Source organism: Lynx canadensis, chromosome A2 (assembly GCF_007474595.2).
Source record: "Lynx canadensis isolate LIC74 chromosome A2, mLynCan4.pri.v2, whole genome shotgun sequence".
Taxonomy (NCBI): domain Eukaryota; kingdom Metazoa; phylum Chordata; class Mammalia; order Carnivora; family Felidae; genus Lynx; species Lynx canadensis.
In genome coordinates, this window is record NC_044304.2 from 114672917 (window position 1) to 114696098 (window position 23182).

At 34.0% G+C, this 23182-nt stretch overlaps 1 protein-coding gene across 2 annotated transcripts in view; it reads right to left on the reverse strand.

Annotated features, from left to right (window-relative positions):
- Window positions 1-589: 589 nt before the first annotated feature.
- The window catches only part of FAM126A (family with sequence similarity 126 member A), a 105666-nt gene continuing 83073 nt past the window's right edge, over window positions 590-23182 (reverse strand). The window contains exons 9-12 of one of the 2 annotated variants that reach the window (XM_030308092.2): window positions 21097-21184; window positions 20202-20361; window positions 6232-6527; window positions 590-5437 (exon numbers count right to left, since the gene is read on the reverse strand). In XM_030308092.2, the coding sequence (XP_030163952.1) occupies window positions 6259-6527; window positions 20202-20361; window positions 21097-21184 (517 nt within the window). In that variant the 3' untranslated portion in view covers window positions 590-5437; window positions 6232-6258. The remainder of the gene's footprint in view (window positions 5438-6231; window positions 6528-20201; window positions 20362-21096; window positions 21185-23182) is intronic. The other variant, XM_030308091.1, reaches the window with a different exon arrangement.

Consider the following 23182-nt stretch of genomic DNA (forward strand, 5'->3'; position numbering starts at 1 on the left):
CACACCAGGAATTTCTTTTCAAGTTTCTAAGACAGTCTTGTTTCTAAGCACACACAATAAAGCAATTCAAGTAATGCCATAGAGATTTCCTAGAGCCAATAAATGAAATTCTAAAATTTTACAGTAGTATAATATATTGGAGACTCCATCCTTCATTCTTTCCCAAAACTAATCCCAACCTAACTCACACAATTCCTTAAATGGCTCAATACCCACTATGCAAAAAGTCCTATGTTCAGAACTAGGGGCATAAAACCTCTGTACTCAAGAGATAAAGACTCATATTAAAGATAAAAGGGCAAAGTTTTATCTATATTTGCCTGTGCTTCTGGTTTGATAAATAATGAGTCAATGGCACATGACCTACGGAGCTCATTTTCTCTTGGATGGACACCAATGAACTTACTTCCTATCCTTGGGCTGTGTAAAACATACAGCTGGAAATGAGATGTCATTGTCCTATGGCTTACCCCCAAAAGTTCTCAATGGCTCAACTCACCTAAGTCTTCCTCCTTTAACTTTCTTCCTCCACATCATGACTTTTGCAAAAATTTATGATGATTTTTAATGAGTAAAATGATCTGGAAAACATATTTTTTCAGTTTTTATTTCAATAAAACAAGAGGCAACACTGCTGTATAAAGTACTGCATAAGGACATTTACACAAATATACAAAACTTCAAAAAACTAAACTCCAGTTTATTTCCATAGCCTTAAAAATGTAGGGAGCACATAAAAATATGCAAAGTCATAGTTTATTCTTTAGGAATGTAAACTCCTGGAATACAATTAGAAACAAGTATATTTACTATGAAAAGATTAGTATCACTACAGGATTAGAAATAAAGATAAGCAGTACACAAAAAACCCTACATAAGAGAAAGCAAAGGTATGCAAAATAAGATCTTGAGTTTACTAAAAGAAACTTCATATTAAGATACAGGTACTCTAGATCTCTACTATAAAAGAACACAAAAACATCTTCCAAAATGTTCACTGCTAGTCTTTTTAGATATGCACAAGTTACAAAATACAGAGGATAACATATTTATGTTCTCTGATAAAGAATTCAACAATATTAAACATAAATGTGAATAACTCAAGTACTGAGTATAATTTTACTAAGCAACTAATCTAAAAATATAAATTTCATGCTAAGTAAAGGACTAGAGAGTTTATATTTTTTATCCAAAGACTGGGAAGACACTATTATACATTTATTTCTATCTACAATGCTTAAGTGCCCATCAAATTATTCTTCTTTTTAATGGCTTTTTAAGAAACATTTTTTGTTACATTATTTATGATACAGATTTCCTTGATGTGCTTCCCTTTAACAAAGTGTAAATTTATTGTGCCTATAGAGTCAAATGTTAAACAGTCTTATTTTAAATATCTATTTAAAATTATGTCTCAGGGTACAATTTTTTTTCTCTATAATTTAAATGTAAAGGTTTTAACATTGTAATTTGAGTCTTCCAAAATAGGCAAAATCCCTTAAAACTGGTATCATTTTTATCTATTTTGGTTTAAAAAACATATTTCCCTTTAATTTTTTGTTTTGTTTACTAAGCAGTTGCTTCATAATTGAAAAGGGCAACAAAATACTGCTTTTTCAAAACAAACTTTGTCATCATTTAAGGACTGAGAATTTCTACCCTTCAAATCTACAGAGCTGCCTCAAAAAGTTCCATGGTGGAGTACAAGGGGTTCCAGGGTGCTCACCTGTCCTAGGTCCTCTGGGGACACTCCCTTGAACTTGATTCCAAAGGCAAGTCCCTACTCAATTCCAAAGGCAAATGCTGGGACCTACCTTCACTAGAATACCCCAGGTAGTTGAGTACTTGAAGAGTGAGAGGTTGGGTAATTTTAAGACTCCCTAATGGCTTAAAATGTGGAATGGAACTATAATTTTTGTTCAGATCCTTTGAACTATGGGGTGCAATTTCCCATTTGGGGCAGAATCCTTTTTGTGATAAAGATATAGAGGAGATCTGTGACCAAATGGTTACATTAGCATCTTTGTGAAAAAATGACCTAAAAAAGTCACCCCAACTTTAAAATCAGGAAAGCTGAGTAAGAGGGATAATTGTAATTGTTACCATAGTTAGCATTTATCCAATATTTATACTTGCTATAAAAATTTTCAAATGTATAACCCTTATTTGATATAGTATCAAAGGTGCTATAAAATAATTTTACTGTCAACATAACTTCCAGGAAATCAACTCGTGCAAATTACTTGAAACAAAAATTCAGAACCACTCCACTAAGTAAGCCTTCAGAGTTCTTTAAAGAATATACACATGAAGATTTGTTGTGCATTGTATAAAACGGTGGTACCTCTTTCATACTTAAAATGGTACGCATCTACAGCTCTGATTCCATTTATAGTTAATATGAAAAATATAAAATGTTATAATTTTATTGTAAAAATAAATGAAAATCATTAAAAATTTAGAAGTAAGGATCTAATAAGTGTCATAGACACTATTAAAAATTTATAAGCTATTAAAAACAATGAAGATTATAATATTTAGTATCTAACATATTTGATCTAGTGTTGTGAGACCACTGAAAATTCCAAATATTAGGTAGGTAATTTGTACTTTTGATACTCTCTTTTTAAACTTTAATGCACATAAAAATCACTTAAGGATCTTGTTAAAAGGCAGATTATGATTCAGTAGATTAAAAGTGGCTCTGAAATTCTACATCTTTAACAAGATGCCTAGTGATGCCAATGCTACTTACTGGTCCTCAGACTGTAGGAGTAGCAATGATCTAGAATAATACCAAAATGAGGTTCCATTACAGCAGTTGATCATTAAAATCTGATCTCTCATTTCTGCCAGATGTTTCCTCAGATTTATTCTACAATGTTTCCTAAGCACTTGACTTGCTTAAAAGGCCAATCTTCTAAAATTAATTCTTAAGACTATTAATATTGTTAGTAGCTATATGCCTGAGGGAATTTTTTTGTTAAAGAATTAGAAAAAGACAAAAGGAAATTCACAGTGACATTTTACAAATATTTTAAATTGTACACAGGATTCCTGTTAAATTAATACAATATCAAGTTTCACGGTCTAGTCTTACCTTTTTTTTTTCTTTTTTTTTTTTTAAACTACAGTTTATGGCAATAGATCTTATTCCATTTCTATTAGTGGAACTAAAAAACTCAAATTCACTTCTAATAAAAGCCATATTCTATTCAAGATTAATGAATGAAAACTAGTTCATGCTTTTTGAAGATTTAAATTTAAAATGGTAGCCAAAGCAGTTATGATCAAAACTGCATTCATAGCGTATGCTTTAGCACTCTTTAGGACATACAAATTTTTCACATTTGAGCTCTGCATAAGCAGGCACAAAAGGAAAACTAACATTTTCTGTGCAACTACAACTAGGGACTGTGAATAAGGAAACCACTGTGCATTAATAGTGAAGGAGACAAAGAGGGGACAGACAGGCCTTCCCTCCCAGTCAATTAACCCTTATCCTCAGCCCTGCTTTCTTTCTCTCCCTCTGAATTATTAGTTACGTACACTTGATTTACAGGGAGCCTTGACCACAGCTAAAAGGACGAGCACTAGCAAATACCACATTTTACATCTATCTAGAGGTCACACAGTTCTCTACAGCTACATACAAGTTTGTTTTGCTTCTGCCATATTGCCTTTTTTATTTTTATTTTTTGGTTGGGGGCAACTACATTGATTATTCTTTCTACCATGACAAGAACATTTAAACTAGGCCCGTTCACAAACAAATTATTTAACTTCTTTCATATTTTACAATTCTAAATTTAAGAGCACAAACATAAATAAACCTAAATTAATTACATAAATGTCCTTTGTCCATATTTCATTATGCTTTCTTTCATGACATTTTATAGATGAAAAATTTACCTAATTTCCTTCATTTGCTGACAAACAATTCAATATTATATGGTTGACACCGGTGTCTTGAGAGCTGTGTTGCACGATTTACAATGATTTCCAGGAAGACTTCAATGATGTGTACTTTGAATTCTAGGAAACCAAACTACCTAGGATTTCCAAAGTCAAGCAGCAGGGTAAGTCAGCTTCATGGCTGATTACGTTTTAGGAATTGAAAGGGATTTTCACCTGCTAAATCCAGATCAAATACTTCAAAACAACACATCTACTGGCAATCTGATTTTTTATATAAAAATGTTCCAAAGATAACAACAGAAATCCCTCTACCCTTCCCCTGGAATTACATAATAGTCTAGGTACTGAGTTACGAGGCTTTTTCCAGTGCTTTATATAAATGATTCCACTAATCTTAAAGACAATCTGATTACAAACATTTTTATCAGGCACTTTTCATACACATCATTTTTGTTTTTTTAACATGCCTGATTTTCAGACTGCCCTGTTGTGCAGTCAGCTACAGAATTCCTGGAGTTGCACCCTCTGCCTCCTTTCAAAAACAGCTCCCATGCATGAGATTCCCTTTTACGCTGAAGGCCAAACATACAACTACCAAAATAGGAGTTATTAAAAAAATAAGAACTCACAACCTCACGAGATGTCCCCAATTTGATCAGACAACTTGCCAAAATGTATTGTGACACTGACCATCTTAGACCATAGAAACAAATAAAAAAAAAAAGACTCAAATCAAGGGGGGAAAATACACCCAAGAAATAACAGAACCACGTTTGACCTTATTACAACCTACACGTTATTCCCTTCATAAGGTCAAGGTAGCCTTTAGAATTTAAGACACAAGGGCTCCTGCCTGGGACAGGGATGAAAGATGCTGGGTGCTTTCATAAAGAAGCAGAGTCGTATTTCTAGATTCACTAGTTAGGTGGGAAAACTATTACAAATTAATCTGTAGACAAGGTAATGCTGATACTAGGAGGTCTCTGCTGACCTGATGGATGCTTCACTGGAAGTTCAGTCCTTTCAGAAACGTAAATAAGCTTTTCTTCTTGGAGACTACAAGCAGAAAACCTATTGGCATCTGTCCCAGGCCCACAGCCAACAGCAGATGATGGGTTATGTGGGACTGTGACACCACTGACTTGTTCAAAGGATTTACTGAATACGGTTGCAGCTGTCTTAGCCAAACCATGGCTACAAGGTTTAGGCAGAGATTGGCTGGTAGTTAATGTCAGTCTCTTCAAAGAGAGAAGCTCAAGATTCTCACTTTGGGCTCTCTGAGTTTGTTTTCGGGCAAAGTGGTCTTTGCAAGACTCCCCTGTGGTTTCTTTTTCTTTTCCTCCAGTTTTGCTTCCTCCTGACCGTCTCTGAGTCTTTCCTACACTTGTCTTGTTACTAGAATTGTTACTACTGTTTGATAAACCCGATTGGCTAGTACTAGACGCAGCCCGGGAATAAAATCCCTCGTCAACTTCAGATATCTCCATGAGTTCTTCTTGACCTGTTAATTCTGTATTTCCTAAACAAAGAAATAATAAAGATTAATTAATATTAAGTATCTTAAATAATTCTTATTTCATGATTAATACCAAATCAATGATACTTTAAACTTTAGCATAATTACATAAAACAACCCATTATAGACCGAAATTAAAGGATAAATTGAAACATTGTATAAAATGTAAAAAATAGTTCATTGTAACTAAATAAGAGTAATTTAGAGTGTATTAAACAAAAAGCATGCCATAACACCCCCCGCCCCCCATGTTTTAAGAAAGATTTCTCTTCCAGTTCATGCAAAAGATCAGAAACAATTAAGGAAAATATCACACAGTAAAACTAGGGGTAAAGTCTCCCCAAGTAGCAAAGCAATATAAAATCAAAGCTCTTACCAAGGAACTTTAAAAAAATGGTATTAAGATATTTTAAAGATTTTTTTAAAGGTTGCATTCTACATTCTAGATTATTTTACAAAGATGAAAAAAAATAGACCCTAAGTATCACAAGTTCAAACTTGTTAAAATTCTATATACATTATCCTTCAAATCAAAGATGTTAAAAATATAAAGATAAAATATAATTTTAGATCTCAAAATATAAGCAGAAAATTACTGTGGAAGTAATCTTCTGCCTTAGTTTTTATAACAGTTTATTCAGAGAAAATATAGGTACGACCATTCCAAAGAGCATTAGATCATTGAGAAATTGTGGTGCATAATTCATGCATTTTGATTATTAGATGACATGCAAAATTTCTGTGACTGTGCAACTGTTGCTTAAGACATGCAGCAGTGGCCCTGTGCCATGAGATACCTTGGAGGGCAGCTAGAAAGTGCTCTGCTAAAACTGCACTCTGCCAGGTGAGTTTATTCCATCCTCCATCATTTTTCTTACAGATTTTTGCCTCCTGATCTCTGGCAAGCCTTTGCTCTCAGTTCTAGGATCTGTGGCTGTTTCCTGCACACCCTGTATATGCTGAGCATCAATCTCTCCTAGTGTTCTGCCTTTTTCCCCATTCCCGGTTCTCTCTCCGGCCACATTTGTGACACTAATCTCAGGAATGACAAGGATGCCCAATTCACTGGTATCATTACTGTTGTCAGGTTGCTCTAGAATTGAAGATGATAAGACAAAATGATGGCTGAAAACAAAACAAACTAAAAATGCAAAACAAGAAAAACAAAAGATCCAAAACAAAAATTGGACAACTGAATGTTATGAATTAAGCCAAATATCTGCACTGTGGAAATTTCCATAATTTTCATTACTTTGACAGCACTGGAAACAGCAGGGTCATGTTCTTTAATTTTAAATGACAATGAAAAAACTCATGGAGCATCAACTCATGTTCTGCATTTTTTCACACACACATTTGACACGGACCATGAAACAGAAATTTTTTTGTAAATCAAAATAGAATTTCTATTGTTTAAAGATAGTATTGTAACCACTGGAACTTAGGTCAAGCCCTGGGCAAATGTTCCAGGATGTACAGCCAAAACTCTGGCTCTTGTCAACATTAGGAACCAAGACACCTAGGAATTCCCCTTGTACATTTAAAATTCTATTTTTTTAATTAAATTACAATGAGGCTGACTTAATAAACTACAAAATTGGGAAAATGATTATTCACTCATAATATCAAGGTTACTAATGCTGCAAGTCAGTTTTTATCTCACACACCAATCATTGTGTGTATTAGTAAATATTAATGCAGCTATAATACAATTAAATATTCTATTCCTTCACATTTGTACTCATACCATAAATTTAGGCTAGCCTGTAACAGTTCATTACTAAGCTGGAGAAAAATAAAAATGGATTGGAAAAACAACTTGGCTGTTGGTCCTTTATTCTGAAAATAGCCATTGTAATCAAAACAAAGGAATGGAACTCCTAACCAGCTAAAACTTGTAAATATTTTATTCTGTGTCTTAAATCACAAAGCATGGCTTTATTTAAAGTTGCCAAGGAAATATCTGTAATAAATGGAAAAAAATAACATAAATATATCTACCATGGGTCATAATGAAAATTAAAGTTCAAAACAACACAAGACTATGTAAAACAGTACATACTCTTAAAAAAACGTGGAACACAAATCTGTTTGAGAGATACTACCTACTACTTTCAAATGTTCCTCATGATAGGATTATCAAGCTCCCATTCATGGTGCTAAAGCATGTGAAACAATAATAGGTAGTAAAAGAATGGAGGCCAGAGCCACATACTCTTAAGGGTCTCAAACTTTGCTACACACTGGTATCACCTGGGAGTCTTTAAGAACTACTCCTACCAGGCTCTCAAGCTAGACATTTTGATTTAATTAGTATGAGGTATGACCTAGACATTGGGATTTCTAAAAGGTCCTAGTGACTAGTGTGCAGCAAAGTTTGAGAACCAATGCTCTATTCTAACAAATTCTTTCAAATTTTGAAAACTTAAAGCAAAAGTTATTATGAATGTCCTAGGTACTTCATACCCAGCAGCAATACACACTTCAGGAGGTCCTTGAAGCTTCATGTTACCCTGGGCTGGGGGGCCAATGTGCTGGTATAATAATTTCCCATTTACTTAGAGCTTCACAAACCTCTGACTAGAGGTTCTCTAAATGAAATGTTTATTTCCTAAACAGGCCAAAGCATGTTAGTGAGGTAGTTTTACCTCAATGAGATTAAAAAATTCCAACAGAGCCTATTTCCCCTTGCTAATAGCTATCTTCAAAGTAAAGGCAAGTAAAAATCTGAGGTAAATGCCAGAAGCCACTACAACTGAGAGTAAAATCATCATGGCGCTGTTGGGTGACAGGCAAGACCTGTCCATTTATGTTACAGAAGCTTTTTCACAAAAGATCTATTAAAGGGACTATCTAGTCCAAAAAAATTATGAACTGTAGAAATATCCAGACATAGCAAGGCCAATGAATACTAAAATTTAACAAATTTTAAAAGATATTAATTAGTGGCCTAACAGAATAAAAAACAACACAACTTACATTTGAACGGCAGTAAACAGTTTTTTTTTTAGAGTATTTGGGTATATTATTCAATTATATTCTCTCCCATTTACAGACAAGGAAACTGAAGTTCAGAGAGAGTTAACTATTCAGCGGGTGAGCTAAACAGCAAAATCTTTTGACTCCAAATGTCAATTCTAACATACTATAGTCTAACTCTAACATATTATAGTCTAACTCTTCAATTCATTCAAAATCAATTTGAGTTAAATTCTCAGGAAAATTACAGAATAAAGATAACTACATAACTCCAACATTTGCTACATGATTTTGCTCTCTATTTTTTCTCCAGTTTCTTCCCCCACATGTGACCCAATCCCCCTGCACACGCTTTCTTACCAGTCTTGCTATTCCCTAGACCTGGAATGCTCTTCCCCACATAGCTACTTCCATGGCTCATCTCCTTACTTCTTTCAGGTCTTTTCTCAAAAATCTCCTTCTCAGTGAAACCTTCCCTGATCATCCCATCAAGTTTCAATGTCCCCCATATTTCATACACTCTCTTCTCTACTTTGTTTATTCTCAGCACTTAATCACTCTCTAATACAATTATTTATTTATCATGTCCCACGAGGGCAGGGACTTTCATCTGGTCACTCCTGCATACCTTGTACCTGAGAAAGTAGCTTGCATATAGTTGGTGCCCAATTAACATTTGCTTGATAAATTAAATGAATGTCCTGTTACATGGTGGTGATATTATTAAAAACAATAAAGGTGAAAAATCATGGAGAAGACATGACAAAGGTAAACTAGGAAAGTGTTACCTGACTACATAAAAAGAAAAAAATAATATACAGCTTATGCTAATAAGAATTTTTAGATGGCAGAGAAAAGCAAAGTCTCTTTTGGAAAAGTGAAGTAGCCGCTTCTAAATGCAGGTTTAGTAAAATGCTTAATAATGTCCAAAATATACATTTTTTAAATTTACAGTTCACAATAAATTATATTATGCTCTAGATAAAATAGCAAAGGAGAAGAAGTTAATCTTTCTTTAAGAAAATTAGAGAGGAGATATTTTAAGGGAATAAAGGTATTAGAAAATAGAACATAATGTTTGAAAGCCCAGAATCTAATGTTAAATCTATGCAAAAGGTGTCATGGTTGTTCTATGCCTATAAAAAAACAATACTTACATTTGACTTCAAATAATTCGAAAAGTTCAAAAAAGATCCAAAGAGAAACGTCTCAAAGAATAGTTTATTTGTATAACCTCTACAAACAGGTAAACTTCTCTCCACATACAGAAATAAGGAGAGTTAAAGAATACTTTAAAAGACATTTCCAAATTGGTTCTCAAAGGCACTCAAATCATTTTTCCCTATAAAATTTCTTCCAGCTTTGAGAAAAAAAAAAAAGGTAAAACAAATTGCAAATATCATTAAAACTGATCACGAAAAGTTGTGATTTCCCTCATATGTAATCTTATAATCCCAAATATCTATCCCATTACATCACTCATGAAGCTCCTTATCCTAGCTATAGCTTCTTTTTTTTTTTATGGCTTCCCTATTTACTAAAAGTGACAACTTAAATAAAGGAATACCATTTATCCATAGACTCTACACAGCTTTGTACTAAAACTACTTTGTAAGTCAAAAGGAATCTGGTTATGACCCAAGGCATTTACAGTATTTTATAAATATGTGTGAAAATAATAAAATAAGCCAAAGCTTTAAAAATTAACCTATCCTTTAAACATCTGCATCATGCCATTTTGACATTATGAAAAGTATTTTTGAGTAAGCTCTAAAATAAAGTGATATACATTCCTTTGCAATTTATAAGATATAAATATTTTAAATGTCATAATATATTTGAACAGCTTCATACCTTTTAATCCAGTCAGTTTATGTTTATAATTTATCCTATTCAGTAGAAGAAAAATGCTATCTATAGTCATTAAGCTATTCATTGCAGTGTTATCTATAATAGCAAAAAGTTAGAAACAAATTATTTAACATGTTAAGGAAATGGTTGAATAAATGATGGAATATAAGTCAATGTGGTATTATGTAGCCATTAAAACAACTGGACTTACTAGGAGAACTTAGGAAAATGCCTGACAACATTAAATGAACAAAAGCAAAACATCAAAAATTTTAAATAGAGCACAACTATGAAAAATACATATACATATGCAAAAACCTATAAAATGATAATTCTTTAAGAATTGGGATTATAAGTGAATATCCCTCTACTCAGTTTACTATCATGTTGTTACAGTGTTTTTCAAAAAAAGAAGGAATGAATTGCTCAGTCTATATTATAAATTTCTTTATCATTCATTCACTCACTTATGCATTCAACTACTATGTATTGAGCACCTATTATATGCCAGACAATGTTTTAGATGCTGGGGATACAATGGCCAACCAAAGACCCTGCCCTCCCAGAGCCTACACTACAATATGGGAATTAAGGAAACAACAGAATTTTAGATGGAAAATACAGTGAAGAAAATAAGCATAATGGGAAAGAGTAAAGGAGGATGGTAGGGGAGAAAGTCTACTTAAGATGAATGGTCTGGGGAGACCTCTTTGAGAAAGGGATATTTGAGATGTGATCTGAATGATGAAAAGTCACTGTCTACATAATGATGTGGAAGAAGACAGTTCAAGCTGGCACTTTCTTCTCATCTTTCAAACCTCAGCTCAAATATCTCAAATTACTAGTATGAACCTCCTAAGACAGAAACGGCTTACTGTGTTGAAGAATTAGAAAGTAAGATGAGTCTGGTCTTCACTTCAGGTCAAAGTGATAGGAAAGATACCATATCACCTATGCCAAAGTGTAGACCTTGTATTTTGTTCTGATTGCAATGGGCAGCCATTGACAGGTACACAGATAAACTGTGTGTATTTTATTAGCATTTCTTATCAACAGAAGTCATACTTATGTAACACAAAATATTGAGTATGAAGCGTGCCCTGGGTTAGAAAAAACAGCACTGTAACAATCTATAGCCTGGGCCAGTAATTTGCAAGGCAGATTAGAAGAAATCAAAGCTGCCATAGAAACACGGAATAAGGACCCTGCAGTTAATGAGCTGCAATCTGAGTCAAGACATCAACAAACATTAAGACTTAGAAATATGGGTCCTGAAGCCAGAAGTAGATGTTCCAGATAAAAAAGAGCAGTCTGGGGCACCAAGAAAAACACAGTATGGACTAGAATGATTTATTTTTTTAATTAAAAAAAAATTTAATGTTTATTTATTTTTGAGAGAGAGACAGACAGAAACAGAGCATGAGCAGGGAAGGGGCACAGACAGAAGGAGACACAAAATTGGAAGCAGGCTCCAGGCTCTGAGCTGTCAGCACGGAGCCTAATGCCGGGCTTGAACTGATGAGCCATGAGATCATGACCTGAGCTGAAGTTGGATGCTTAACTGACTGAGCCACCCAGGTGCCCCTAGAATGATTTATTTATAAACATACTGCTTAGGAGCTATTCCCTGTTTCCTTATGTAAATATCAGTCAAGTCTTTAGCTTTTGTTGCGTATATAGGAAATGATACAATCCTTCTTACTGAGGCGGAAACAGTCATTCTCAGTAACTTCTTTTGTTGTCCTTATGAAGTCTCAGGTTAAAAAAAAATCTCTTTGAGATGTGCAACATATGGATGCTGCCAGAACAGGTGAATCCTTCATGATGATAAAAAATCCTCATGACCAGACATACCAAAACCAGGTAAGTAACATGTATTACAAAACTATCTATAAAAGCTTTTTTCTTCTTCTGTGTGCTATGTGTAACAAATGCTCCTAAAAGTGTGATGGTTGGGGAGTGGGGGGGGGGGGGGGAACGGGGAAGGGCAGTGCTCAATGATAAGTAACAATAATAAATAATAAAATCCTTAACCATAGCAAGAACTCTTCCTTAATGGAAGGCCTCCTTAACAAAAAATGCAGAACACAATAATTTACAAATAAGTGTTTTTGCCTCATAAGACCAATAATTTTGAAATATTTTGCTACCCTGTGTAGAAAAGCATTTTTATTTCATTTTCCCTAGAAATAGACTAAGATTTTTTTGTTTTCTTCTAAAGTTGGCTAAGCCAGGATATCTGAGGCTTTTCTCTTTCAACCTAATGTTTATTTATATGTGTCAATTGTACAACATGATATTTTAGCTCTGGCTAATCTGTCCTTTTTCTTGTGATCATCTAATATTTCCTAATATTTTATTTTGTCCTCCATGACCATAAAGATTCATACCAAAAGTGCCAGTTAAAATTCATGCAGAGCTAATTTTGGTTAGAAAGAAATGCTTATTTTTGGTCCAAATGTTTTATCATCTATATCAGGAAAGGAAAATTTATTCCTCAAATAGTATTTTAGAATCTGAAAATAATGGAGCATCTCAAAATGATTCTAAAAACATTTCAACCTTTTTATAAAACTGCCAGATCATTTTTTCTAATTTCCTTAACAAGTAAGGCAACTTTTAAAATAAATACATAAGCATTATACATTTTTATCTACAGATGTGAAATTCCAATAACCAATTCTTAAGAGTTTGCTATGTTTGGTTTAAAATTATGAGTTCTGTGTTTCTCAAAATGCTTTCATAACTGTTAGCAATTTTGTTTCTCCTCAATTGAATGTTTTTCTCATAAATTCATAAAATCAGATTCACAAAATAAATGTGACATCTCAAGACTTATGACATTCATGGGGCGCCTGGGTGGCTCGGTCGGTTAAGCGTCTGACTTCGGCTCAGGTCATGATCTCATGGTCCGTGAGTTCGAGCCCCGCGTCGGGCTCTGTGCTGACCGCTCAGAGCCTGGAGCCTGTTTCATATTCTGTGTCTCCCTCTCTCTCTGCCCCTCCCCTGTTCATGCTCTGTCTCTCTCTGTCTCAAAAATAAATAAACGTTTAAAAAAAAATTAAAAAAAAAAAAGACATGACATTCATAATGTCATAATATAGGAAGAGTCTACCTTAAATGTTTGGAAATATTTACAAATAATTATTTTCTAAAATATTTAACTGAAATATACTTCTTATAATTATTCAGACTTGTTCAACAGTTAGATATTTAGTGATAATCAAATTAATAATAATTTCTATATCAATAAATTATTTTCCAACATGAACTGCATCTTTGTATTATTTTTCTTTTCTCATCTAATATGTTAGTACTAAACCCCTAGAACAAATTAAAACAAATCACACTTTTCATCATTTTTAAAAAGTATAATCACAGATCTCTTTGAATTTTGCTATAATCATTTAAATTTATTTAAATATCCCTTAAATAGAAACTCAATGCTAAAAATGTGATCAAACTGCTATAACAACATGAAACTTCACTTTTTTAGACTTAATCTATGTAAACTGTATTTTATTTTATTTTTCACTTAAACATTTCATATAATTTATTAAGTACCCTAAAATCCTCAGTGTACTTATTTTGTATTATTAAGTTGAAGACTAAATATATATGTAGTTCTTTTTCTTAGTTCTTTTTCACTACTTAAAACTTTGTATTGTTGACTAAATCAAAGTCATGAAATACAATGTTATAAAAGGACCTAATTTATAAATACTGTTCTTATTATTGATACCTACCTGAGCAAACAGTTGTAACAACAAATAAATGAAAAATACAAATTCAATCTATTCTATTTTCATGTTAATTTGGGATTAAGTGAGACAACAGGTATTAAAACAACCTTCTAAAAAGCCCAGACTGTAACAGTAATATAAATGTCAGATTAGGATACTATACTTCAGGGCTGCAAAAATTACCAAAAAAAAAAATCATTAAGTTGGTTGTTACTATTATATAACACATGTATACTTTTGTGTCTGATACTTACACTAAATGTTCATCTCAAATTGAGAAAATCCAAACTATAAGTTTCAAAAAACATCATTTTATGGAAAAACTCAAATACAGGACCATGCAAATAGCAAGCTAGCTAATAAAAACTTATCAAGAATACAATTATGGTGTAGCTAATGAAACAAATTAAATAGTCCTTAATGAGTTAACAATCGGCTTTTATGTAATGCTTTGAATCATACCAAATGTTTTTCACTTACTTGCCTCATTATCTCACAAATAAATGCACAAGTAGAAACAATGGTGGGCAGTAATAAAGAATTGGGATTTCACTAGATAAGCCTTTTTATTAGATAACCAGTTGGCAAAATTATAAGCACTCATTATTTGCAACCATAACTTAATTAGGGGACTTTTCTAGAACAAAGAAGTGATATTTTAACAAGTGTTTTAAAAGAACAGAGAAAAGTTGGTTACCTTCTTCCAAGTATAGATATATATTTTTTTAAGTGGAAGAAGAATGAATCATAATGGTTGGTGGGGGTGGGGGGCGCGGGGAGACAGACAAAAAAACAGCAATTAAATTTGTTCTGGAAGAGGAGAGGGAATGGAAAAAGTACAAGGAAATAAATAAGTACAGATTGTATAATAGAACCTTAAAGTGGTGGAAAATCATTCAGGGATTTAAGAAAAAGGTCTATTAATAGCTGAAATGGTAGATGATGAAGAAAGCTTTTAGAAGTAACATTTAAGAATTACTATAGAGGGGCGCCTGGGTGGCGCAGTCGGTTAAGCGTCCGACTTCAGCCAGGTCACGATCTCGCGGTCCGTGAGTTCGAGCCCCGCGTCAGGCTCTGGGCTGATGGCTCAGAGCCTGGAGCCTGTTTCCGATTCTGTGTCTCCCTCTCTCTCTGCCCCTCCCCCGTTCATGCTCTGTCTCTCTCTGTCCCAAAAATAAATAAATGTTGAAAAAAAAAAAAATTAAAAAAAAAAAAAAAGAATTACTATAGAATTGCAGCATAATTGTAAAGAGATATTTTCTGTTTTCTTTTTAGCTACTTATGTTTATTTTTTAAAGGAAATATATATGTAATAGAATTGCATTTTTATTATTAATTTAAAACTTTCAGGGCGCCTGGGTGGCGCAGTCGGTTAAGCGTCCGACTTCAACTCAGGTCACGATCTCGCGGTCCGTGAGTTCGAGCCCCGCGTCGGGCTCTGGGCTGATGGCTCAGAGCCTGGAGCCTGTTTCTGATTCTGTGTCTCCCTCTCTCTCTGCCCCTCCCCCGTTCATGCTCTGTCTCTCTCTGTCCCAAAAATAAATAAACGTTGAAAAAAAAAATTTAAAAAAAAAAAAAAAAAAAACTTTCAATAATCTTTTTCACTATTTTATCTTCTTTTTAATTGGAGTTTTCATTTTGATTCTTGCTTTGGTTATAATCTACTCTTTCTTCCCTTACCTTAATCCTTTTTAAGTGATTATTATTATCCTTTCCTAGTTGCATTTTACTTTCAAATTATAACTTCTAAATAGCCTTCAATCTGTAGGTCATCTGAAAATCTAGGTTTAAAAAATATACACTAAGTAAAACACAATATACTCAAAAGAATTAATAATATATAAATAAAACTATTAATTCTGAAATGATGACCCTTAAAAGTCAAAAGCAGCAGTTCTACATTATAATTTTACTTTCCAAACATATGTATTGGCATGGAATTACAAAGTCATTAAACTTTTCTCAGAAATGTATACACAAATTTTAAAAAGTTTAAAAACACAACATTAAGTTAAGCCGTATCAGTACAATAGTAAAATAATCAAGTGAGAAGTGGGGGGAAATTAGGCAAATGTGCTAATCGTCAAACATGTCTAAGTTAATAAGTCTGTAGAAACCAAACGTTCCTTAAAAGTCACCCTATTTAGTTGATAGGAGGATACACTGTCTGGTCAAAAGTAAAATTACAGGGCCTTACAAATGTACCTCTCTGCCATAGGATGTTGATAGTGGAGGAGGACATATATGGGGGGAGGGGGACGTGGCAGGAGTCACAGGGTACACGGATGTTGCACTTTCCACTCAATTTTGCTGTGAACCTAAAACTGCTCTAAAAAATAAAGTCTATTATTATTATTATTATTATATAAATAAAGGGCCAAGCAAATAAAACTGATCAAAATATAATCCTAGAAATTTGGATTGTTTTTCAATAGTAATAAGAATATAAATTCTGAAATGTGTGGAAATGTTAAAACTATTAATTTTTTACCTTCCAAAAGAATACTTTCCATTAAAACATAAGCTTTGGATAATTCTTAAAGAAAAGAATGGCAGATCTGCAATACATTCTAGAAGAGCTCAGAAAAAAAAAAATTAATGTAAGAAATTAAAACTGTTCCAAATTAACTTTAAAATCACTAAAATATCAGTTAGCATTTGCTGTAAAGATAAAGTTTTTTTCTGTTACAATAAGAGAAAAGAATATATGTGATTAATTGTTCTAATTTAATGCATTTGTTTGCATATATAATTTTTGGTGACCCAGATATGCAAACATACTAATATATGACTTAATTATCTATATTCTTTAATAACAAGAGATGGGAAGAAAATAAGCAAACAAAAAAAGAAATTCTGCTTGGCTGCTTCCATAGGAGAACCTCCTTTACTCCTCTCCCTCTTCTCCCCAGATAGGCTGGAAAAAGGAGAAAAAATGTCCATCAATGGATGGATGAAGAAAATGTGCTATGTATACAACAAAATATTATCCAACCATAAAAAAGAAGGAAATTTTGTCATTTGCAACAATGTGGATAGACCTTGAGGGCATTATGCTAAGTAAAACAAACCAGAGTAAGACAAACACCATATGACCTCATTTGTATGTGGAACACAAACAAACATACCAAACTCATAGATACAGAGAACAGATTGATGGTTGCCAGAGGCAGAGGTCAGGGGTGGGGTGGGGTGGGCAAAATGGGTGAAAACAGTCACCAGGTATAAACCTCCAGTTATAAAATAAGTAAGTCCTGGGGATGTAAGGTATAGCATGGTGACTATAGTTAATAATACTGTATCATATATTTGAAAGTTGCTAGATCTTAAAAGTTCTTATCACAAGAAAAAAAATGTGTAATTATGTGTAGCAATGGATAGTAACTAGACTTGGTAGAGTCTAGAGTGGTGGTCATCTTGCAATATACACATATATTAAATCATTATGTTGTACACCAGAAATTAACATAGTATTACTAGTCAATTATATCTCAATTTTTGAAAAAGACATATATATAAGAAAACAAAAAAGAAAAAGGGAAGAGACCCACGGAAAGAAAAAAGGGCCAACTGCTTTCTTCTTTCCTGGCACTAACAATAACAAAGAAAGAGACAAGGAAAAAAAAAGAAATATGCCTTAAGTTCATGTGTCTTGTCCCTTCTCTATCCCCAACCCTCATCATCACAGTTTTAGAGTTGCATATTCCATGTTCCTACTGTGTGATACAGTTTGGGGTCTGATATGAAATCCCTCCTCCTGCGAGGGTTGGTGTGGTAAGGGGGTGGTAAGGATACAGGTGGAACAGGAAACAGTTTCATAAAATAAAGAAGCTCTAAATGTGCTCTCACAGAGTCATAAACTAAACCTACATCCTATAGCACTATGCTTCAGAAACATTATGGGATGAAAGCCTTTTGTGGTTCACCCTGAAATCTACAAACCCTTTAACATTGTTTCTGCAAAAATTAATGTAAAAGTAAATTTTGTTAAAATTGATATAATTAATATATAAAAAATCCATTTATAACTTAAGAATTGCCTATATATTTAACAACCAAAGCACAGTTACCTATCTTCCCCACAAGAAGCCAGTGGGCTAGAAAGCCCAGAACAATAAGGTATTCAAGTAGGAATCAGGATCACAAAGATGGAAAACAGTAGTTTTTAATTCAACAGGATGGGATTAACAATGAAAAACAGCGCTCTGGGAAGGGAAGCCAAGACTACCCTTAAAAGGGAGAATGCAACCTACCTGTAGAGATAAATAAGTATCTTAAAGTAGGAGTATTTTAGTCACTGGAAAAAGAGAATTCACAACTACAGAAGAGTGGTAAACAAGATAAGCCATATTCTATATTGCCTCCGTGAACCTGACTTGCTTTTTTAATAGTTCATTCTCTTCTAAATCCTCTGTGATGTTTTTTGTCAACATAAGTGGGAGTTATCCAAGTGTTAGAGTTTTGAGGGCTGAATGAGCATAATCGGTAGCTGATAAAAGAGATTATTTTAACAAGGCTATCGCATTAAGACACAGGACCAACTCCTCAAACAGTAGCCAAATGGAATCTGGAAGATAGTAAGAATCAAATAGATACAGCATATTCAGGTAGTCTTATCTCTTATTTTGGTAATTTATTCCTATAAAATATTTCTAGAAAATTGCTTTTATTTTACTGCAGGGTACACATCTTGTTCTGTTAAATGCATGCATGGAAATATACACATACCTCTTTCTCACACACACATGCATAGATACAATTGAACTTCAATATTTCATATTTTTAATGGCAGAACTTATATACTCTTTTCTAATTCCCCATACAGTCACCTAACGAGCAAGAAGGGAATGTGGAAAAAGAATTAAAACTCATTCTTTGCATTTCCTATAGTAGTTTGGAAGCGATTATGGCCACAGTGACCCACATGATCTGGTTTAGTTGCCTGTAAGCCTATTTTCACCTATTAATGCCAAAACAGAAATCTGAAGTCTAGGGTGCCATCATACTAATTAAACAACTTTTTACCTGTAATCTAGTCCCATTCAGTAGCGTAATTTTCACTGAAGAAACTGAAGTATGTTTAGACTCTGTATGTTTAAATTGTAACAAAATTTGCCTTGTTAATGGCAAACACTATCACCTCTTTTATGCCTTTCTAAAGAAATTTCGACAACTGTCACAATACTTTAAAAAAATGAAAATGATCATTGGGTAAGCTGGAATTTTCCATCACCATTCCCTTTTGACATATTATCTCCTAGATTTCCTAAGTAGGAACAATGTTCTTATTATGAACTTTCTATTTCACCATGAATAATATTCTTCTCACTTTTGCATTTCTCTGCAGAGACCATAAAAACAACTGGAACCAAATATAGGAGCTACCATTTTCATCACAGTTTACAGGAAAAAGAAAATAATAATATATATGTTTGCTTGGGGCACAGAAGTGGCTTTTTGCTTCTGGTCCTATGATTACCTTCTGAGAGAGGTGATAGTAATCTTACACTGATTCTTGCCACTACAGTAACTTGTAGGTAGGAGGGGAGTTACCAAAAGAATAAGAAATTAAATTAAAAATAATAAATCTTGAGAAAAGGGAGAGAAGTGAGAAAGCATTAAGAAGTCCACAGTAAATAAAATAAACTTCTAGTAGAATTTTTAAGTAGTAAAATGAAGAAATCAAGGAGAAATATTAAAACAAAAAATCTTGTAAGAAAATTAACTTCCAGTAAATAGAAATGCCCAGAGTTGTATCATTAAAATGGCATTCTTTGCCAGGAAGTACAAAAGAAAATGTCAAAGTCCCTATTACTTGTTCTGTTTCAATATGCAAGTTTACTTGCCAAAGAGTTGAGAAATAAGAAACATTTAGGAATATTTGCCAATAGTTTTGAACAGAAACCCATGTGTGAATAATTTTAACATGTATTTTCCTACTCTCCTACTGTATTGAAATAAATTTAAAAACAAATACAATGTTTAAATAAATTTTCATTCATATATGTAACATAAGGAGCTGTATTCCTTACTGCTTATCACTTGTGGATAATGATTTAGGAGTTGATCCAACAGCTTTCATCCATGCCACTATGATATTATTTACTAAAGTTAGAAGTTATAGCCCTATAAATACAGACAAAAATGTGATAGAATCAACAATCCTCTAATTTGAAGACTTTTTTATTTCTTACCATGTCTTTTCCACCTATGACCTCTTATTGACATGCTGGTTACTGCATTTCTTGATATTCTAGAGGAAGTTGGTGTGATTTCAACTTGAATACACCTTGTACCCTCCTTACTAGACTTCATGGCACCATGAGGCAATGAAGCCTTTATGGCATTAGCAACCTAAGGAAAAAATACAGTTTCAGATTGGTATTAACAGACGTATTATACCCTTACATCAAATAAAATGCCAAATTTTAACAGGTTTTATAAAATCATACTTTCTCCAATGTATTTCCTAAAATGATATGTAAATCTTCTAGGATAAGGAGTAAGAGCTCAGAAGGAAACTATCGGTTTTTTGTTTTTTAATGTTTATTTATTTTTGAAAGAGAAAGAGACAGAGTGCAAGCAAGGGAGGAACAGAGAGAGAGGAAGACACAGAATCCGAAGCAGGCTCCAGGCTCTTAGCTATGAGCACAGAGCCCAACGCAGCGCTCAAACCCACAAACCGTGAGATCATGACCTGAGTCGAAGTCGGATGCTTAACTGACTGAGCCACCCAGGCACCCCGGAAACTGTGGTTAAAAATAATATGTAAGTGATGAAATTTAAAATTCCAAAATATTGAAATTATATTTCTAAATGCTTAATGCTAATTCATACGTGCAGCTCTAGCATGTTAAGGAGAACATTCTTGTAAGTTTAAAAGACTATTAAATATCTCAGAAGTTAGCTTAATGAAATTCTCAAATTCCATTATATACACCTTTTCAAGCATAAAATTTGTCTAGTATAACAGCATGAATCACTGAGTTTAATGGCATTAATGCACTATGAATGGCTACTTCTCAATTTATAGTTCTAAAATGAGAAATCTTAAATTACAAAATTTATATAAACAAGTGAGGCACCTACCAACAATGGCTCTGGATATAATTCTAGCTGAGCTCTGTATATAATATCATCCAATGCTTTTTGAGCTAGATCCCATTCTCCATTATAACTATAAAATTAAATGAAGAAAGTATTAATTATTTTTAATTGATTCTGTATATTTGAACAAAATACAATGAGAAAATGTTTGCTGAGTAAAATAATAGATCACATTAACACACTGCTTAGCATGCCATCCTCCTTGAAAACTTATTCTTATATCTCTGAATTCCTTTCAATTTTATCCGAAAATGATACTAATAGCAAAGAAAATTTTATAGATCTATATTTCTTCTCTAAAGAACATGTCTATTTATAGCCAGATATCAAAAAAAAAAAAAAAAAAAAGAGGCAATCTCAAAGCATTTTACACTTTCAAAACAAGTCAGAGCATAATAAATTATATATCATAGAATAATGTTCAGAACACTTTATGGTCAAATTACTCTGTAACTCCCACAGATTTTAGTGAGAATCTACAACTACTGTGGCTTGCAGTATCTTAAGTAATTACTTCTTTGCATTTTGACAGTCATTTAGAAGTGTATATGATATATGCTGCAAATATCAGATAGATACTGGGGGGGGGGTGGGGGAAGAGTGTATGTTATGCATATTCATTTTCAAAGATATGGCCAAACTCTAAAAATTAGATACATGATAACAATGGACACAGAAATAATGATTTGGTCATCTGCCAACAAAAATAAAGAAGTATGAATTATATAAAGGGTGCAAGTGAGGCCTAAAAAGTAGAAACAGCATTGTTATCCACCCTAAAAACAAGATAAAGTCAGATAATCTAGAAAATCCTAGCTTTCCATGAATCTAGCAAGGAGCTAAAGTCACAGGGCAGCCAAGTAGCCTAAAACCTAAGGGCAGACAGATGCCTCTGAATATAGATAGGCCACAATGCAAGCAGGTTAGAAGACTTGAGCTAAATTTTTTTTTTTTTTTTTTTTTTTTTAATTTTTTTTTTCAACGTTTATTTATTTTTGGGACAGAGAGAGACAGAGCATGAACGGGGGAGGGGCAGAGAGAGAGGGAGACACAGAATCGGAAACAGGCTCCAGGCTCCGAGCCATCAGCCCAGAGCCTGACGCGGGGCTCGAACTCACGGAGCGCGAGATCGTGACCTGGCTGAAGTCGGACGCTTAACCGACTGCGCCACCCAGGCGCCCCTTGAGCTAAACTTTTTAAACAAATTGCTAAAAGCCAAGTATGGGCCAGCACTAGAGTATAGAATCTCTAGGAGCAGATACAAGGGGAGTTCATAACCACTCACAAGCTCTTTACCACAAACCTCCTCTAGGCACTCATAAGAAAAACTGGCGGCAAGGCAAGGGACCAGAGGAAGTTGCTCTGGTAGTTCGGGCCTAGAGGAGAAGAGTAGCCACCTGAGCAAGAAAGGCATGAAGACCCAGCCAACCTTTTTCTCAAGTGAAACCAAAGTTTTAAAGCCTCTGGGGAGAGAGTATCAAACCCTTTCACCCCAAGGGCAGAGGTGAAGATTGACTGTGGCAGTGAGAGAAAGAAAAAGAAAAAACTACATGTGGGAAAGGATCAGGAAATTGTCCTATGTTGAGACCACTAGGGTCTCTTACCACTGGAGGAGGGACAGGACCACTGAAGAGCTACCCTCCTTTCCTGAATCCCAGATAGAGGGACACAGGGCCTGCTTATAACTGAGGCTGGACCAGGCAACAGAGAACACCACTTCCTCCAAACCCCCCACCTAGACTAGTACACATTTAGAAACAAGCAACAGTACTCTATTGCTGAAGGAGGAACAAGACATGAAGAAAGATCGTCTGTGAGGTACAGACAGACACAAAGGAAAAGCTAAAAGCTGAGGATGGAGCAAGAACATTGAGAAAAACCCTCCAGCAATCCAGCTCACACCCTAACTGCCAGGGACCATGAGAGGAATCTGAGGTAGGTGGTGCCATGAAGGTAACCATAGCAACAACAAAATCCAACCTCAGCTCATTCCTGCCTATAATAACTCCACTAGAAGCCTAGAAGAAAAGAGGCATGCCCATTTCTAGACATAAACAATATTTACCTC